At 40.9% G+C, this 18,346-nt stretch overlaps 1 protein-coding gene across 18 annotated transcripts in view; it reads left to right on the forward strand.

The window, feature by feature from the left end:
* Positions 1 to 18,346, forward strand: part of DACH2 (dachshund family transcription factor 2) — a 732,802-nt gene that overhangs the window by 684,133 nt on the left and 30,323 nt on the right. For 10 of the 18 annotated variants that reach the window (XM_069212664.1, XM_069212666.1, XM_069212684.1 and 7 more), the window contains one exon: positions 3,199 to 3,338. The exons of the other annotated variants lie outside the window; for them this stretch is intronic. In XM_069212664.1, the coding sequence (XP_069068765.1) occupies positions 3,199 to 3,326 (128 nt within the window). In that variant the 3' untranslated portion in view covers positions 3,327 to 3,338. The remainder of the gene's footprint in view (positions 1 to 3,198; positions 3,339 to 18,346) is intronic. 18 annotated transcript variants of the gene reach the window in all.

Consider the following 18,346-nt stretch of genomic DNA (forward strand, 5'->3'; position numbering starts at 1 on the left):
TAAAAAAGGAATCTAGTGAAGAAACAAGCAGACTTCTCTTTCGGGAAGGCCTGTTTAAAACAATAGGGAAATACGTCCATAGTTTTACTGCACTAGATAAAGCGCATACTTCGATGCACAACATTTCTGGAGACAGCTGTTTATATGGTAGGGCCAGAAGATGGGGCTATTCTTTCAGCCGATCATATTACAGGGACCCAAATGGACAAGGAAGAGGAGTGTTTGGAGAAGGTTACAACTCCAGTATCTTCTACCCTCAAAAATGAAGAGCTGGTAGAGGCAGATCTGCATGTGGGAGATCACAGGGATAACATTCTGGATCACACTCAGGACAAGTTGAGTATGAAGACTGGTTCTGGTTTTACCCTGATAAAAATAGCAGGCAGACTGAGATTTTTTGCAAAGGAGTAGGAGAAAATCACAAGAGATTAATGGTGCTAGAGGGAGTGTGAGGTTATACAATAGAGTTTCAAATGCAGCCTTGTCAAAGGAAAGAACTGAGAGATATTTGCTTTCAAAGCAACATAAGAGAAATTGGGGGGATAGAAATAAATGGAATGTTGGAAAAAGAGGCCATTATGAAAATAGGCGAAAGAACACAAAGGTTTTGTAAGTACTCTATTTGTTGTAGAGAAAAAAGAAAAAGGATGGAATCCGGTGATACATTTTAGGGCTTTGAATGCCTATGTGGTTAAAGAGCATTTCAAAATGGAAGGGATACATCTGTCAAGAGATATTCTATAGGAACAGAATTGGTTAGCAAAAATGCATTTGAAAGACGCATATTTTACAATACCAGTAGCACAAGTGAGTCAACGGGTTTTGCAGGTCAGATGGGAAGGGTAGCTATACCAATTCAGATGTCTGCCTTTTGGCCTATCGTCAGCTTCATGGTGTTTCTCAAACATCATGATATCAGTTGCTGGCTACCTCAGGGAGAGAGTAATAAGGCTGATTATTTATTTAGACAAGATATTGATATCAACATGTATTGTATTTGAAAAAACATATACACATGATGCTAGATACTGTGCAAGGATTAGGTTTTTTAATAAATCAGGAAAAGTCTATTCTTCAGCCTTCACAAAGGATGGAATTTTTTGGTTTTGTAGTGGACACACTGAAAACTCGATTGCAGTTACCAGACAGGAAGAGTTCTTTAATCAAAAGAGAGAAGGCATCCTTGCGGTAGTTAACAAGAGTGACTGGACTTTCATCTTCAATTCAGGTGATTTTTCCAGGGCCGTTGAATTACAGAGCACTGCAACGTCTCACAAGATTAGGTTTGGCAAGGGGTTTATGGTAATGAGGCCTGATCGAGGCTTTGAAGAGGCTCTGGAGTAATTGCAATGGTGGTTAGAAAATCTTCAATCGTGGGATGTCCAAGCGATTTTTGGTTCAACATCAAATTGTGTGTTAGAGACAGATTCTAGCAACTTAGGTTGGGGAGCAGCAGTGGATGATCAGTTTACAGGAGGGAACTGGAGCATGAAAGAAAGGAAATATCATATCAATTGTCTGGAATTGAAAGAGGGAGAGTTAGCCCCTCACAGTTTCAGGAGGGAGTTATAAGGATGTACAGTTTTATTGAGGATGGACACCATTTCAGTGGTTACTTACATGAACTGGGGGTGGCAGGTCATAGAGGCTTTCGGGACTGATAAAGGAATGGGTCCATTAGAGGTGGATTTGTTTGCTTCACTGTTAACAAATCAGTTAGAGAAGTATGTGAGTTGGCTCCCAGATCCAGGAGCGATTGTGTTGCATGCATTCAGTCTAGATTGGAAGAACATGAGGAGGTTATGCTTTCACTCCAGTCTATGATTCAGAGGGTTTTGATACAGATGAAGAGACTCAGATGGCAATTAGTATTAGTGACACCGGTTTGGATAACTCAGGCATGGTACCCATCAATGTTGGAATTGTTTATGGAAGAACCTTTACTGATTCAGGCATGCAAAGGTATTTTAAAAGATGTGGATGGAAGGGAACACCCATTGGTAGAGTCAGGGGTGCTCAATCTTCTGTGTGGGAAAATTTCAGGGGAGCTCAGCATTTCAAAGACTTATCAGGAGACGCTTCACAGTTATTATATGAGTCATGGGCACCTAGAACAAGGAATGCCTGGGTGCCTTGGTACATGGAAAGGGATTTCAATCCAAGATGAAGTTATAGTAGCTAATTGTTTAGCAGAGTTGTATTACGAAGGTTTGAGTTACAGAATGGTAAATTGTTACAGATCAGCGATTGCAGCTCGTCATTGTCTAGCAGATGGTATATTGGTGGGGAAGAGTACATTATTATGTTGAGCATTAAGAACCCTCCTACCGCACAATATAAAACACTCTGGGATGTTGGTTTCATTTTTTCAATATTTGAGAGGTGGCCAGAGAACAGATATTTAACAACAAAGCAATGGGCGTGGCCACTTTATTATGCATGATTTCTTTTAAAAGGGTTTCCGATGTGAAAGCGTTAGAGATGACAAGCGGATTTTTAAAACCACATGGAGTGTTGTTTGATATAAGGAAGAGAACAAAAACAATGACAGATTCTGTATTTTATCCTAGATTTAATGACCATCCTAAATTGTATGTGATGATATGTATTAAAGAGTATGAAGGGAGAATGAGTGAGCACAGAAGCGCAGGTATGGATCAGTTAATAATCTCATATGTGAGATCTTATGCAGCTTTGTCATCAGCTATGATTGCAAGATGGGTGAGAGGTACGATGAGTGAAGCAGGCGTGAATATGGATTTGTTCAAAGCTCATTCAATTAGAGGAGCAATGGCTTCCAGAGTTTTTAATAAAAGAGGAAGATTGGAGGATATCATGAAAGCAGCTGATTGGTCTACTGATGAAGTGTTTAGAAAATGTTATTTTAAACCATAGAGCATGTGGCTGTTTTAGCAGTTTAGGCTTTAAACATGCATAATGCTCGCCTCCTATCTTGACATAAAATGTTAATTCTCAGAGGTTTACTGTATAGAGAATAATGATTTTATTAAAGACAAAGAGGCAAGCATTATCCCATCCTCCTACCCTTGGGAGGGGAAGGATGAGTAAAAGACAGGATGAATTTTGTAAATCAGATAATATGAATATTGAATTTTGAGAGTGTAATGTTGATTTATTGAAAGAAGAAAGAGACAAGAGTGGTTGTACAAACTTCTGTTTTGAATATTTTTTTCAAAGGTGCAGTGAGATGGAGCTGTTTTATGCAACGAGGCGCTCAGGAGAAAACCGCAAAGGAGAAAGAAAGGGTTGAAAGCAGAACAAAAGAGGATGAGAATACTGGTCATGGGAATTATATGTACTGTTAGGGTTCTTTTAAGGTAATGCACAGAAGTGGTGAATAAAAGGAATATGCATAATGCTAGCCTCCTTGTCTTTACTAACATCACGATTCTCTATACAGTAAACCTCTGAGAATCAACATTTTCCGTAAAGTATAGATGCAGCAGACAAATGCAATGCAAAGTAGGTGTACACCCACACCATCTTGCATTTGTGGGTATTAAAAACTACTGGATACCTTTGACTCAATCAATTGTACTTCTAAAATGACATCTGAATGACCGTAGCACAGTGGGCAGAAAACAATCTTACAACACACAATGTTGTGTCCATCTTTGAAATATACACAATGACAATCAAGAATGGTCACCCAATACAATTGCTTTGCCAAAGCTTGCGCTGTATTGTAAAAGCCAATACTGGTAAAAAGAAAAACAAGCATTGGCCAAGCAAGACCAATTTGCTTTTCCAATGGCTGATAGGCTTTGATATTTCAGGAGTGAGGTTAAACAAGCAAGGCACTATTTGAATATTGGTGTATTGGAGAAAATTAAATACAGTTAGCAAGCAGGTAATATACAATACATTTATTTTCCAGTCTGTGTTATTTTATTTATACAGAAATAAGACCTTTATTCCTCTTAACTGCAGTCACTTCATACAAATTGTTTTAGTAACCCAATCAATTATCTCAACTCATTTCCAAGTACATAAAACATAGGAAACATTCTAACACATTTTTGCGTAGGGGATATTTCTGAACACTAGCAGAGATAGCAGAAGCAATGTCATGCACAAGAGCTTCCGGGATTCATTGTATGGTTGGTAGAGGCTGTTTATATATTACGGTTCAGTAGTGTAGTATTATCCAGTTTGATACACACAAAAGGCATAGAAAATGAGAACCAGATTCCCTTAGCTCCAGAACTGACACACAGCCCTTAAGCTAGGGCAGTTGTCAAGTGCATATCGTGGACCATGGTTGCAGAATTGAGAGTTCCAATATACTTGAACGTTCTTGGTCAGCTGGCATTGTTCAGTGAGGACTGCGGTTACAAGGTGCACATTTATGATGTAATTGAACTCTTGTGGTCAAACGACACACCATAAAGGGTGCAAAAATAAGAGAGATGTGGATGGTGCAGCCAAAACCAACAATGTAGCCTTTGCAGTCGGGCTCTAGTTGCTCCAGATGCCACAAGGGAGACCAAAGCAAACAGACTGCACACCTCAGGGCACACCACAATGGGAGAAAGCCAATCACTGGAAAGGAAAGCTGGGCTTCATAGAGTCCATGTCTTCCATATCGTTCTTCCACTTAAGCTACTTTGCCCTTTCCTTACTCTAGACTGACTCTTGGTATCATGCTGGAACTGATTGTCACTTCTGGAATTCAAGAGAGCATATAGAAAGATCCATTCTTGACGTTGCTAATCTTGGAATGCAGTGGCAAGGGGCAAAGGGTCTCCAATCTTGGTACAGTTTTGCAATCAATACCACTCAGGAAAGTATCTTGGGCAGCAGGGCCTGTAGTTCTAGGCTTCAATAAAGTAGATTCTCTGCAAATTGGGCCGTCAAGCTCCTTCAGGTTTCAGCAACAGCAGCTCTTTCCCTTTTAATTCACTTTTCTTCAGAGGACATTGCCGTGCTTCCTGCCAATAATTCTATGTAGCACCACCCAACCTTGGGGTTACATGCCTAAAGGGGACCCCCAAACTGAGGTACCAAATCCATCTCGTACTCTACACTGCAGTGTTTTTTAAACATAGAGAGACTGCTCCCTCTTCCAGCCCTATTTAGAAATTACTGCAGTGCATACCACTGGGCACCCTTGCATACTCTGCGGTAATCACTGCCAAGTATGCAAGGGCGCTGAGAGGTATTCTCTGCACAGTGATATGCAGTGGTTACTAAAGTTTAGAAACCACTGCAAAGTACTCGGAGGTGCCACATTTACATACTCTGCAGTATAATCACTATAGAGTATGTAAGGATGCAGAGTGGTGTTTGACTGTTCTATTTGCCTAGTGCAAAATGTATTCTCACACCCATTTTTAGATACTTGGGTGCATTTTGTGCTAAGACAAATAGCACCAAATACCCACTACGCCTAATCGCAGAATTTCGTGGAACCTCGCAGAATTTTAATGGAATTCAGCAGAATTCCACAGAATCAAACTTCGTCAATTCCACCCACCCCTAGTAAACACATACACTGAAAAAACAATACTGCAGTGAGGTTCTATAACATAACCAAATTCCCATTTTTTTTTAGCAAATCAAACACTTCTATTCAGCCATAGAACATAAAGAGGATGAGTAATGTAGTGGCAAATAACTAGAAATTTGATTTTTTTTTTATGTATTGCATGATTTTTAAGAGTGTATTTTATTGAAAATGAAACTGTATTTTTTATTGTAATTTCAAAGGTATACAAAATGTATCTTCTCCAAAAGAAGCATGTCAGAAACACTCAACATGGAAACATAATAGAACATAATAAACGTATACCCATATAACACACAAATTAAAATACACAGTTGGACTAGTTAATCATCTCCTCACAGAGCAATGGTGCTTAAAGATAAGTCCAATCAATGGTTAAGAAGTTGACATTTTTCACTCCTTTAATAAGTCAGTAGGCCCACCCGCAGGACTAACATGTTAGCACAAAACAAATCATATCTCACTGCTGAAAGGAACCAAAGAACAACAATCTATGTAGAAAACACACATATATATATATATATATATATATATATATATATATATATATATATATATATATATATATATACATATATACATATCTATACCTGGCAATGAGTAAAGTATTTGTGCAATAACTCATACAGCAAAGTATTTGTGCAATAACTCATACAGCAACACAGTGAAAACACCACAAAAAGACTCCACCCCAGGTTAGAAAAATAGATTATGATTTTTTAAAGAATAAATGCAAAATAATGCTTAGAAGCAAATAACGCTTTTAGGGGTTACTTTAGGTCATGCTGGACTGGGGCAAAGTCAAAGATTGGACCAATCACAATGGAGTGCAAGCCAGCTCCAGGACCCACGCAGGCCCTGGGGAGGTACTTTTCCTGACCGCAACAGCAAGATGCATGGTGAGATGCATCAATCGGATCCTCATAAGGATGATGATGCATTGATCTGTCCCACGCAGGCATTGCGATGTCCAAAGACAATCGCTGGAACAGAGGTGCAATGGTTTTGAAGTGCGATGAGCCTGGTTTTTTCACACAGATGAGAGATGCGTCAATCTCTTTACTGTGCTCCGACTGTGAAGTGCTGTTACGGGAGCAATGCACTGATTCTACTCCTGCAACCGGGTGGATGCACTGCATCTGCTACATGCAGATAGGAGATAAGTCAATTTCCGTGGTCCAAATATCTGGGTTTACTTCTAGTAAATCAGGCACAGGAACAGAGGTAGAGACTTTGATATCCCTGAGTCTCAAGCAACAGGAGGTAAGCCAACAAGCCCTTGGAAATTACTTGTGGTGCAATACAGAGTACAACTCTCCCTCACCAGGGTCAGAGAGCAGCAGGAAGCAGGGCAGTACAGAAGAAAAGCATTCAATCTAGGTCAGCAGTCCAGAAGAGTAACAGTCCTTGTTGCAGCACAGCAATTCTTCTGACAGAGTCCAGTTGTACATCCACAAGTGTCTGATTTGTTGGTGTTGGACACCTAGTACTTATACCCAGTTGTACCTTTGAAGTGGGGGAGACACAGAGGCCTATCTTCCCAGCCCTGGGTCCAGACTATCAATGGGGGGTAATCAGCCCTTTGTGTGGGGGCAGACACTCCTTATTCAGGTGTAAGTGTCATCCCCTCCCACCATGTTTTTGCCCTGGAAGAGCCATCAGAATGCAGATGAATGCAGACGAGTGCTCAGACACACCTAATCTTCCTCTGTTTGTGGCTGTCTAGAGGGAATGCACAAAGTGTAGCTGTCACACACCACAGATGTGTACTGGAGCCAGGCTGAAGGCACACAGAACTGTAAGAGCAGAAAAATGTCCACTTTCTAAAAGGGTAATTTCTAAAATCGTAATGTTAAATCCATCTTTCATACATAGCACCGTACCCAATGGGCTTCCTAGGGCCTACCTTCGGGTGACATATATATGAAAAAAAGGGGAGTTTAAGGCTTGGCAGGGGGTTTAAAATGCCAGGTCAAAGTGATAGTAAACTGCATATACAGGCACTGCAGTCGCGGGCCTGAGGCATTGTTAAGGGGCTACTTATGTGGATGGTACAATCAGTGCCGCATGCCCACTAGTACCATTTAATTTACAGATCTTGGGCACATGTAGTGCACTTTACTAGGGACTTTAATTAAATTAAATATGCCTATTGGGTATGAGTCAGTATTGCCATGTTTAGGGGAGAGAGCACTAGCACCTTAGCACTGGTCAGCAGTGGTAAAGTGCACAGAGTCCTGAAGCCAGCACAAAGGAGGTCAGAAAAATCGAGAGAGGCAGGCAAAAAGTTGGAGGAGGACCACTCTAAAGTTGTCAGGTCTAACAATAATCAACTAAAGAGGACTGATAACACATAGAATTCATGCATTTCTTTCATATGACAAATAAAAGAGCAATCGATTGTTAAGCCATTTATATTACGCTTATTCCCCAAAAATCATATATTAAAATATTGTCTCTCATAATCACAGAGGCATAATTATTTAAAATTCAACATATTATTAAACATAATTTTAACACGTTATTAACTCACAGAGTTGGTATGTTATTTAAACAATGAGCTTAATCCCATAAATGAAATAAAAGGAAATAGAAGAAGGATGGGAAACATCACTTATTCCTTACAAAATCACATGTTTACCCCTAATGATAAATCATCAAGATTCCTCTTGCTTAAACTTACAGTTAGAGATATAGTTCATTAATGTCCTTATTAAAGGTTTAGTAAAGGCAAGTGGGACAAAGCCTTGACCAACCTTGTTTGGCAGTCTGGGCAATCTAAGATGTCCGAATAAGTATTCCTAGTCAGTACTCTTTGTTTAGGAAGCTATCTATGGCAAAAACACACAGTTTAAATACTCAAAAACAGCAAAACGAAGGGAGAAACAAAACAGGAGTACCTTGTGCAGGGACAACAAACTTACTTTACTAGCATGGCTACATGCAGAGATGCTGCAAGATCAGCGCCATATTGGAAGGTGCTAATGAACAACTGAGAAAGGTAAGCTACATTTAATAACTCCAAGTCAAATCAAACCATTAAGTGACATAATGATGGAACAAAATGGCACAGACAAAGATACCCAGCAGCGAGATGAAATCCATACCAGTGTGAATTAAATCAACACAAAAGATCATGTATGTACTTTCAAAACAGGTGCCAGATAGAAATATGCAGCACACTATAAGAAAGGGCTTGCTGATTCAGCAATCATTGTAGAATACACAAAAGTCAGCATGACAAAAAATGGAATCTAAAGCCTTAAGACTGATGCCACAGTAGAGTATGCAACTTGCGCTAAGAAAAAAAACATTGTTCTAACAATCATTTTATAATTGTGTCTGAACTATCAAAGTAGGCGCCATGTTAAAATATGTAATTCAGTAGTTATAATGTAACTAAAGATGGGGGTCAAAATAATACAATAGAAAAATAAAATCAAGGGGGCATAGAATAATTGCTAGCTAAGAAAAAATGTCTATCTTTTTTGGACTGATGAAGTCATGAAAAAGGCATGATAGCTGATTGAGGGTACTCGATGGACTAAATAACTCATAAAACCACAAGGGAGTACCATTCAACAGCTGAATTAAGCCACATTTTGAAGTATTACGTTTCAAAATCCATTTTTTTTCCTTAAAGGAGAGGGCATTCTAAATATTTGTTCTTCTTATAGAGGTGTGTGCCATATAAATCCACAAACCAGAACATGTCTGTTTCCATGTGTTTTTTCACCAGTAAATGGTATACCAGAGGGGTATTCAACATTTGTAATTGCCCTAGATTGATCCCATAGGATTGTTTTTCAGCCTAGATTGATCCTATAGGATTCATGTTCTTGTATCTTGGCCATGGCCATGGCCATTCTATGCTGTAGATCACATTCTTAATATAGCAAGATGATTATGACAGAATGTTCCTTTCCTTGTTGTTTATGGAAAAGCTCTTCAAATTAACTGAAGTCACGCAACCCACACAATGGATGAGTGGTGCCGTAATGTAACAATGTGTTTCAGTCAGTCACTTTTCTGAAAAGGCCAGTGCAGAATGTGTCATTTTCCACAAAATCACTAGGGTAACAATAGCCCCCGCAGCCCCTGTAGTGCAGAGGGTGTCCCGAGCTCCAGGGGGCCGCCTCAGCACAGTGCACACTGCACGGGTGACGGGCCCCTGGCCTGAGAGCTCCTGACAGTGTGAGCTCCCTCCATGTGATTTGCAGGGGGGGGCTCGAGTTTTGTTACGCCACTGTACACTATCAGGAACATCACGTGTCTTCTTCCGGATTCTTGGAGTTGGGACATGTGGTGAAGAGTAGTAGTACTAGTTATTGGACAGTTGGCAATTGATTTCAGCCATATTTAGACATATCTGTTCTCTATCACAATCCCACCCCTTTATGAGTGGATTTATAATTTAGTCGGTGTTGTTTGCCAGTACTGTTTAGTTTGAGATCCCCTTGTTGATAACGTAAATATTCCATGCTTGTTAGTAAAAAGCATGTACACCTCGGTCAAAATAACATTTTCAAGAAGTGTAATCTCCTTACTCACTTGGTGACTGTAAGGAGAGAAATTGGAGAATAGTCATAAACCTGTTGCATTTTTTTCTGTGGAAACAGTGCTCAGGTGATGATTTTTTGCCGGTCTGAAGAATGCATAGCCGACAGTGGTTTATTAGACCAAAGACATTCTCTGCCTAGAGAGAGCTCTTCTGGGGTCTCTTGGCTGGCACATGAACACCGTTTTTACGGTAATATAAAGAGAAGGTATTACCTGGAAATTGATATTGGATTTTTCACAAACTAGCATGACTTTAGAACTCTCCCACAACCAATGCATAAAACAAAGGCAGTTAATCTTTGTGTGTACGAAAGCGCAGCGCGACACAAGGATCCCTTTTTATTGCATTGCCATAGTCCTCCATCACATAAAACATCTTACCGCCTTCTATAAACAATGGACCAGAAGCCAAAGCTCACAAAATATGCAGCAACAGGGGAGATAGTAAACATAAAGTTTGAATCCTGACTAAAAGTCTATATACTGGCTGCAGTCAAAAAAATGTCCCTCTGACCTTCCTATGGAAGTAGCATGTGGGCATGGAGGCCTAAAAGAAATATTAGGCAACAGCTTAATGGACTCCAGTTGGTGCACAGGGACATATCACCGTTACTCCCAATGTAAACCAGTGAACAAACGCTACTGGCCAGGTCAACACATGCAGGTAGGAGGTGTATGGCAGGAAATGAATGTCACGTGTACAGGGCCATTTAGACCCGTCAGTAAATACTAAATCTGTCTGTACCAACACTAGTGCCTGTGTTAGTACAAGCTGCATCAGCACTAGAACCTGTCTTAGTACTTACTTTCACTAGAAGCCGAGAGCTAATTCCACCCACTTATTCGCTGATGATGCCGTTGTAACTTCCCATGTGCAAGAAGTAAATATATACGCAAAGTTCATGTAAAGTATTTGCACATTCCAATCTCCATGTTGTTGCAGGGGGGTAAATCAGGTGCAAAATCAGTGGAAACATTGTGACAGATATGGTGCCAGTCTGAGTTCTCCTTTAAGTTCTACGACAAAGGCCACTGGGTCTACAGCACTAGATCTAACGAGGAAATATCACGTGAAAGTGTCTCAGGAGTATGATTTTATGATCTGCATTCCTATCCAGTATTTATACAGCTGCTGATCGTTTACATTTACTATTTATTTATTCTTGCACGCACACATCCACACACTCAGACCCACTGATATTAAACATCCTAGAGGGTGTGACTAATGCTTACATTTCATTCAGGTGGTTGATACTGACTCAGTATTACCGGTCCCTCCTGCTGTACGAAGATGAGGATGGACTGGATTAGCTGTACACTGCAGAGAGCTAATTGTGGTACATATTTTGTCCAATACATCCAGCTGCTTGTGCTTGAAGCAGGGAGGGCCATGTGTCACAGGTCTTCTCAGTGACAAAATGTGTTCCTTCTGCTTCGTTCTCATTCTGCTTGAAGAGTTCCCAGTTTTTCTCATCGAACTGCAGACACCTTTGTGAGGCAGTTTAAAATGAGGGCATTTGTGACTCTGAACATAAACTTATATTTGCCCCCTGACTTCTGCTCTTCTATCACTTAACCAGGGGCATACATCGGGTAATACAATTTAAAGTACATACGTCAATGAATGTTGTTATGCCAGTAGCTGTCTCACAGAATGGTCGAACACAAATGAAACCTTATCGGTGCTAAAAACAAATGATACACAAGGTATACTGGTATGACACAGGACATAAAAGAGCTTTACCTTTCCCCCTAAAAGACGAGTGTTCCATGTTGGCACCTAGGGTCAAATTAGGATTTGATTTATTAATTCGCACTGCATTGAGGAAGATGCACCCTTGGACACAGTGATTGAGTGACTGACACTGAAAGAGGGTGCCACTTTCAGAAAGAGCCGGAAGAGCTATACATAGAGCGTAGAGTAGGTTTCACTGATGCAAAGAAAGCCAGTCTAATCAAATAAGTGCCAAGAAGATGTGATATGCCCATCTAGCCAGCAGAGTGTGGTGGTCCACTGAGTTCTGAAGACACTGGAACGTTTTCACAAGGTAATCAGGAAGCCAAAGTTAGAAACTACTATAGTAGTCATACCGCAAAATGAAGAGTGCCCATTGGCATTGAAATGCATAGAAGAGCATCCCAGCGAGCTGTATGCACACTCGCGTGGCACATTGCTTAACCCATAAGTACTTGCTAATAATGTACATCATAAAAATATATGTGTTTTGTTTGATGCCGACAAACTACCACTGCAACAGTTTTCCATATGTGGTAAGAAGGTTTTAGTTTAAAGGTGCCATTCAATGAATGATGATACACAACAGCTCAAAACCGAAGCAGACTTCTTCAAACCAATCAACATTCAAGAATACATTTTGCTGGTGACTTTTAGAGGTGCAGGACTTGGCAAGGACAACTGCGTTTCTTTCTACACTGGATGGGCTTTTCCAGTGATCCGTGCTAGAACAATGCCCGTTTTCTATCATTTTCCACCATAATTCTGGGTTCATTTGTTCCTTGTCCCACAGTTCGGAGGTGGGTATGAAGTGACCTTTGGTGTATTTTCTTTAACGTGCCCCATCTGTTCGCAGCCTCACAGGCTGAACCGCCTGGAAGAGCAGGGGCTCAGCCCCTGCTAGGTAAATCTCAAAGCTATTGCAAAATGCATCTTCAGTCACAGAAAAGCTCAAACATCAGAGCCCCCCTCTCTTTCTGCGTCAATAGCTCTGTTGGAAAGAGATCATTCATATACAGAGCCCCTGTTGAGATATTCAATTAGATTTATGACCAGAAAGTCCAATTTTAACAGAGTATTTTCAAAGTATGTCTTTGAAATGATTTTGCAAGCCTATTTCTGATAGTAATTATCCACATATATATTCCTGTGCTGTGTCAGTTGCACTAACATAAGAAAAATCGTTTCCCTGTGTCTGAAGCATGGACACTATCTTACTGAAATATTTGCATGAATATGTCTTTGGAAAAAGAAATCTATTTCTCTTGCAAGTTATCTCTGAACACTATCCATTGACTTTCATGTCCAAATGCACTGCATTTTGTGTATTTTTGTGTGCAGTCAAATAATATGTAAGAGGCTGCTACGAAATTCTACTACATGAACACCTATGACCGGATTCATAAAATATTTTCACGATTGGATAGAAAGCAACTTTTGCACGTCTTGCATGGGCATAATGTGATACTTGTGTGCAAAGTGTTTGATAGATGCATTTGTCCCTGCACAAAATCTGTGTTTATGGTAGGCCAGGGAGGTGTGGATCTGTCTACACCCCACTTATAGAAGGGTGCATGCAGATCTGCACAAGTTGCATGTCCTCTGCACATAATGTTGACCTGGTCAAGTACTTCGACTGGGAACAGCGCAATGTTAGAAGCAAACTAACATGTGACCTGCCACTCATTAAATGTTCCCTGTATGTATGTGGTATTTATACAGTGCAAACCTAGCCAAAAGGCAATAAACAGAGCATTGCACCCCAGCGTTCAGGCAAAGCTTGGGTTCTGGTTTACACGGTTGTATTTCTTATCCTAACTTAGGACCCTCAACACAGACTCCTGCACTTTCCCCACACGGTTCCTGGAAGCAGATCGATAGTAGGCAGCGACTCATTTACTCCTGCACCATGCATGGATGCTGGCTAGAACATGTGTAAAGCTTGCACTGCCAGTCCAGACTAGCGCTACTCACAAAAGGTCTTGTAAACAGACACCTGCATGCACTGGTAGTGTGATACACAGGGCGTGGAACCTGCTTGCAGCAACTGCACGTTTAACTTACTTGAACAGGGCCTTACAATAATTTGATGCAAATTTAGCAAGGAAGTGCAATAAAGGTTGATGCACACGCTGTGCACTGAGAAATCTGGCCCTTTGTAATGCATCAGTTGTAGTTGCAAGATGATCCAGACATCTTTTGGCATCCGCAGGTCACCAGTTTGTATCCCGGCAAGATGAAATCAAACCTCCAACCTTCCGAGGTCAGTTGAGTAGCAGCAACTTGGGTAGTTATAAAAATCTTTTTGGCTGGTGCTCAGATATGTCAGAATTGTTGTGTTAAAAAAAGGATATCATGCTTTTTTAAATAGGCAGCTGCTTTAAAGATACTGGGATCTTTGTTTCTGAAATTGTAATTCAGAGTGGAAGTAGTGGACACAATCGAATCCAACAGAAATCAGCTTTGCCCCATTTTTAATGACTTTCGACTTAGAGAGCTCAAGAAAGCCGAGCTATGCAGCTCTGCTTTCACTAGATGGAAGAAGGACGCTATGGTTTGCTTTAATACGCATAGTTTTCTGTAGTGTTAGACACTGGCCCGGTTGTATGATGTTCTGCCTTCTGATGCACGTTCCTTCTTTTCATCTGCCTGCTGAAGGCACGGGTGAGGCATGCACCCAAACACCTGCCGAACCCCATAACTCACCGGTGGGGGATGGCAAAGACATCACACTAACCGCAGCAACCAGTCTCCATTCCACATAAAATAAACAGACTGGGTGTCATTAAGTGCACCTTCAGATCAATGATTTTTGCAAATGACATTCAAGTACCATTGAAGAAGTGCATTTTTGCTGATAAAAGCAAATTAAATTAGCACAACTTACAAGTGTGCTGATAAAAAATAAACTGAACAGCAGCACCATTAGCCAGCAACGTAATATTTTCTCTTTACTGCTTTCTGCCATTTAGTTATTATCCTATTGGAAATCTAATTATAATCCTTTTACTCCCTAGTCAAACTTCACAGTTTTTGCAAGCTTAGCACTGACAAGTGATTTCATTACATTTGATTGCCCGCGCCCAGATTGACTTAACTTCACTCGGAGACCTAAAAGCCCTCTCAGTTTCTCAGATTCCCTGTTTGCACATTACAGCAACAGCTCCTTTAATTAATTAGCATGAGCAGCCGTAACATGAACTGCTGAACAGAAAATAACATCGTTTTATGATCGCAGAGAGACTTCTCCCTTTGCATGTTTATACCTTAGTTAACTTTTCTATTATTTCATTGCGAAGGGCGGTGGGGCTGCTCCCAGGCCCCCCTGTCCAAATGCAGGACCCCGAGAGCAGATATAGCTGTAACAAGGCCAGGCACTGAAAGGAGGACGTGCTAAAAGTACGCAGGCCCTAAATTTTAGTAACTGATCTGACAAGAGCATGGGTGAGTCGACTTTAAGGTAATAAAGAAAAGCCTTCTAGGAGATAACACTATAAAGCACAAGGGCAAGGTGACACACCGCCTCTGCGCGTTTTTGCGGGGCGGCCATGAGCGGCTTCTGCGAAGGGAAGGTCGTCAGCGGTGAGTGATGTGCACTCGCTCCATGTTTGTGCCTGGTAGAAAATGATCAACTCTTGAAGGTGTCACCAGGCGTTGACTCAGGGAGCAGGTGGAACCCCAAGTGTTTTTGAGTGTTCCTTCAGAGTGGTACTCAAAACAGTCGTGAATGTCTAGCAGCAAAAGTACTGGGGTTAGCATCGCTCTCAACCCCTGTGGCTGTACCTGCTCACCTACTCCTATTTCTTCCCATAGTGGTTGTACTGGTATTAGGAAGCATTCTTCAAAATGAGAGTAGTATTTAACATTGAAAACACTTCACAGTGTATTAAATTGTTACTGTAAAATAATAATAATTTCAAAGTAATTTTTGTGCAGTTACTGTATTCAAATTATGCGTTAGGTCTGTTTTCGCTTTCTTTTATGGTGAAAATCCTTATTTTTCCATTAATTCCAAGAACACGGTTCCATTTTCTTTTTAAATGAAATTTTCTTGAATTATCCACTCAACCAATTCATATTCTTCTTGATAGAACACATTCACACAAATCCATCTGGCACGTGTTTCGTGGTAATGCATTGCTTTTTGAAAGGCACCACAGATGAAGTTTATTGACAGCTGAATTGAATTGCTTTATTTCCAAGGATAAATTCTTCGAGAAATACAAATAAGTAAAGCAAGCCAGCAATCACATTCTACAAAAATGTAAATATTTTTAGAATACACAAATCATAGATTTAGAATTAATGTATGAAGTCATATATGAAATGATGACAATATAATTTTGGATGCTGTAGGTTTAAGGGTGAGCGTACAGGAAAAAGGTGAGAATGCTAATGGCTAACAAAATGACCCATAAATAGCTGCATAAAAAGCTGCAATAGCTTGCTCTGTAAAACGTTGACCCTTAGATTGTAAACCAATCGAGGAGAGAGAGGGTCCTTTCTGCAAAGGTGCTTGTCAAGGGTCATAGCTAGGTCCTTTTTTCTCTTTGTATCCCGTTTCCTTTTGTAATCACCTTGTTTGGTTTTCTAATATTGGTAAAGCACAAACATTTTTCTCTCTTTTTATTTATACACTCAGTGTCAAATCTCCTCTCTGTTTTCCTTCCAGAGTTGAAATCTGATAAGTTTAAATTATGTTTTTTCCAGGTGCTACCTTTCTTCACCAACCGTTCTCTATTTCTTTCCCTCCTTCCTTCATTTCTCTTGCTTGTCAACAACATAGTTTTCAGGCTTAATTTATGGCTATATCTTCACAATTGTTTCGTACTTTTTATGGCTGAATGAATTACTCTTTCTTTGCACCTAATGGGAAAACCATTCTTTGAGAGATCAAATTCTTTTCATGCACTTTAGTATCCTTAATATCTCAAATTTATCAAGCTAAGTTGTTGGAATATATATTTTTCCATAGATCACACATTTTGTGCAAAGATTTGATTTACATACATGCAAACTCTGTATAACACAATTGTGAGAAATTGGGTTTTTGGTTGACTGTGATGTGAGTCCTGGTCAAGTAGCAACCACAATTCTTGTCAGGTCAAGGCACAAGCAAACCCTAAATTAACCTGTGTTCACTGTCTGGTAGCCTGACATAGAGCAGTCAGGCTTAACTTGAAGGCAATGAGTAAAGTACTTGTGCAACACTTCAAACAGTAAAACAGTGAAAACACCACACAAAAGGACCTCACACTAGATTAGAAAAATAGAACTTAATTTAATAAAAAAATATTAAAATGATAAAAATCCAAGAAGTAGAAATTAAGTTATGAATTTGTAAAGAATAAACTGTAAAACAGCTCTGAGAAGCAAGAAGCACCAACCGGGGATATCTGGTCATGCCAGACCGAGACAAAGTCAAATGTTCAGGCTGACCATGATGTATCATGGGCCGGCTAGAGAGACCGAGTTAGGTCCATTGAACCATAGTGCCCTAAATCCTGGTTATGGAGCATTTCATGAATTGGAAACAAAGATACGTCGCACAGCCGACGCAATGTGTTGGTTCCGAGATGCCACTAGGCTGCTGGAGGGATCCTTTTGTGTTGTCATTGAGGAGCCCGTTGGCAGGGCTTGCAGTGCGAAAGCTGGTATCGGGGATGCGTTGCACTGCTGAGGTGATGCAAAGTTCTGATGAGCTCTGAGGCTGTGATGCAAAGTTGTAGTGTCATCGTCAGAGCTACTGTTGAGAGGTATGTGAAAAGCTTCTGTGAGGGAAATCGTCACCCAGTGGTGGTCCTGAAGGCAATACGTTGGTTCCAAGATGCGGCGATGTGAATCTGTTGTGTTGGTTCCAACCCATGCAGTAGCAGCAGTGTATCAACTTTGTTCTGTGCAACAGCGGCAATGCATTGGTTCTGTTCCTGCAGCAGAGGATGTGCCTGTTCCGCTGCAGCAAACATCTACGGCCCACTTCCAGGGGTCCTGGACTTAGCAAGGTAGACTCACAGATGGTAGAGTCCAGGTGCAGTGGTAAGGTGGTTGAAAGTCTGTTAGGGTGTTTGGAAGTCTGTTATGTCACTGAGACTCCACGTCAGGATGCCAGCCTACTAGCCCTTGGAGTCTGTATGAGTTGGAGAGATGCAGGTCCAGTCCTTCTCACTCCCAGGCTAGAGGGCAGCAGGTAGCAGGTCAGCAGCACAGCAGTCCCTCTTCCTGGCAGAGTATCCACAAGACCAGAACTGAAGTGGTTGTGTCAGAGGTCCAGTACTTATACACAGTTGGACCTTTGAAGTGGGGGAAACTTCAAAGACATGCCTTTAAAGTGCAGAGACTCCCTGTCCTTACTGCCCTGGCTCCGACTCACTGCAGGGGCTTATACAACACTTTGTGTGTGGACAGGACACAGCTTATTCAGGTGTAAGTGAAGCTGTGCCCAACTACTCCATCGCATCCTGCCTGGGATGGCCCATCAAGGCCCATCATGTCACACCACAGCTCCCATTGTGTGTGGCTGTTGA

The sequence above is a fragment of the Pleurodeles waltl genome, chromosome 2_1, assembly GCF_031143425.1.
Source record: "Pleurodeles waltl isolate 20211129_DDA chromosome 2_1, aPleWal1.hap1.20221129, whole genome shotgun sequence".
NCBI classification, from domain to species: Eukaryota; Metazoa; Chordata; class Amphibia; order Caudata; family Salamandridae; genus Pleurodeles; species Pleurodeles waltl.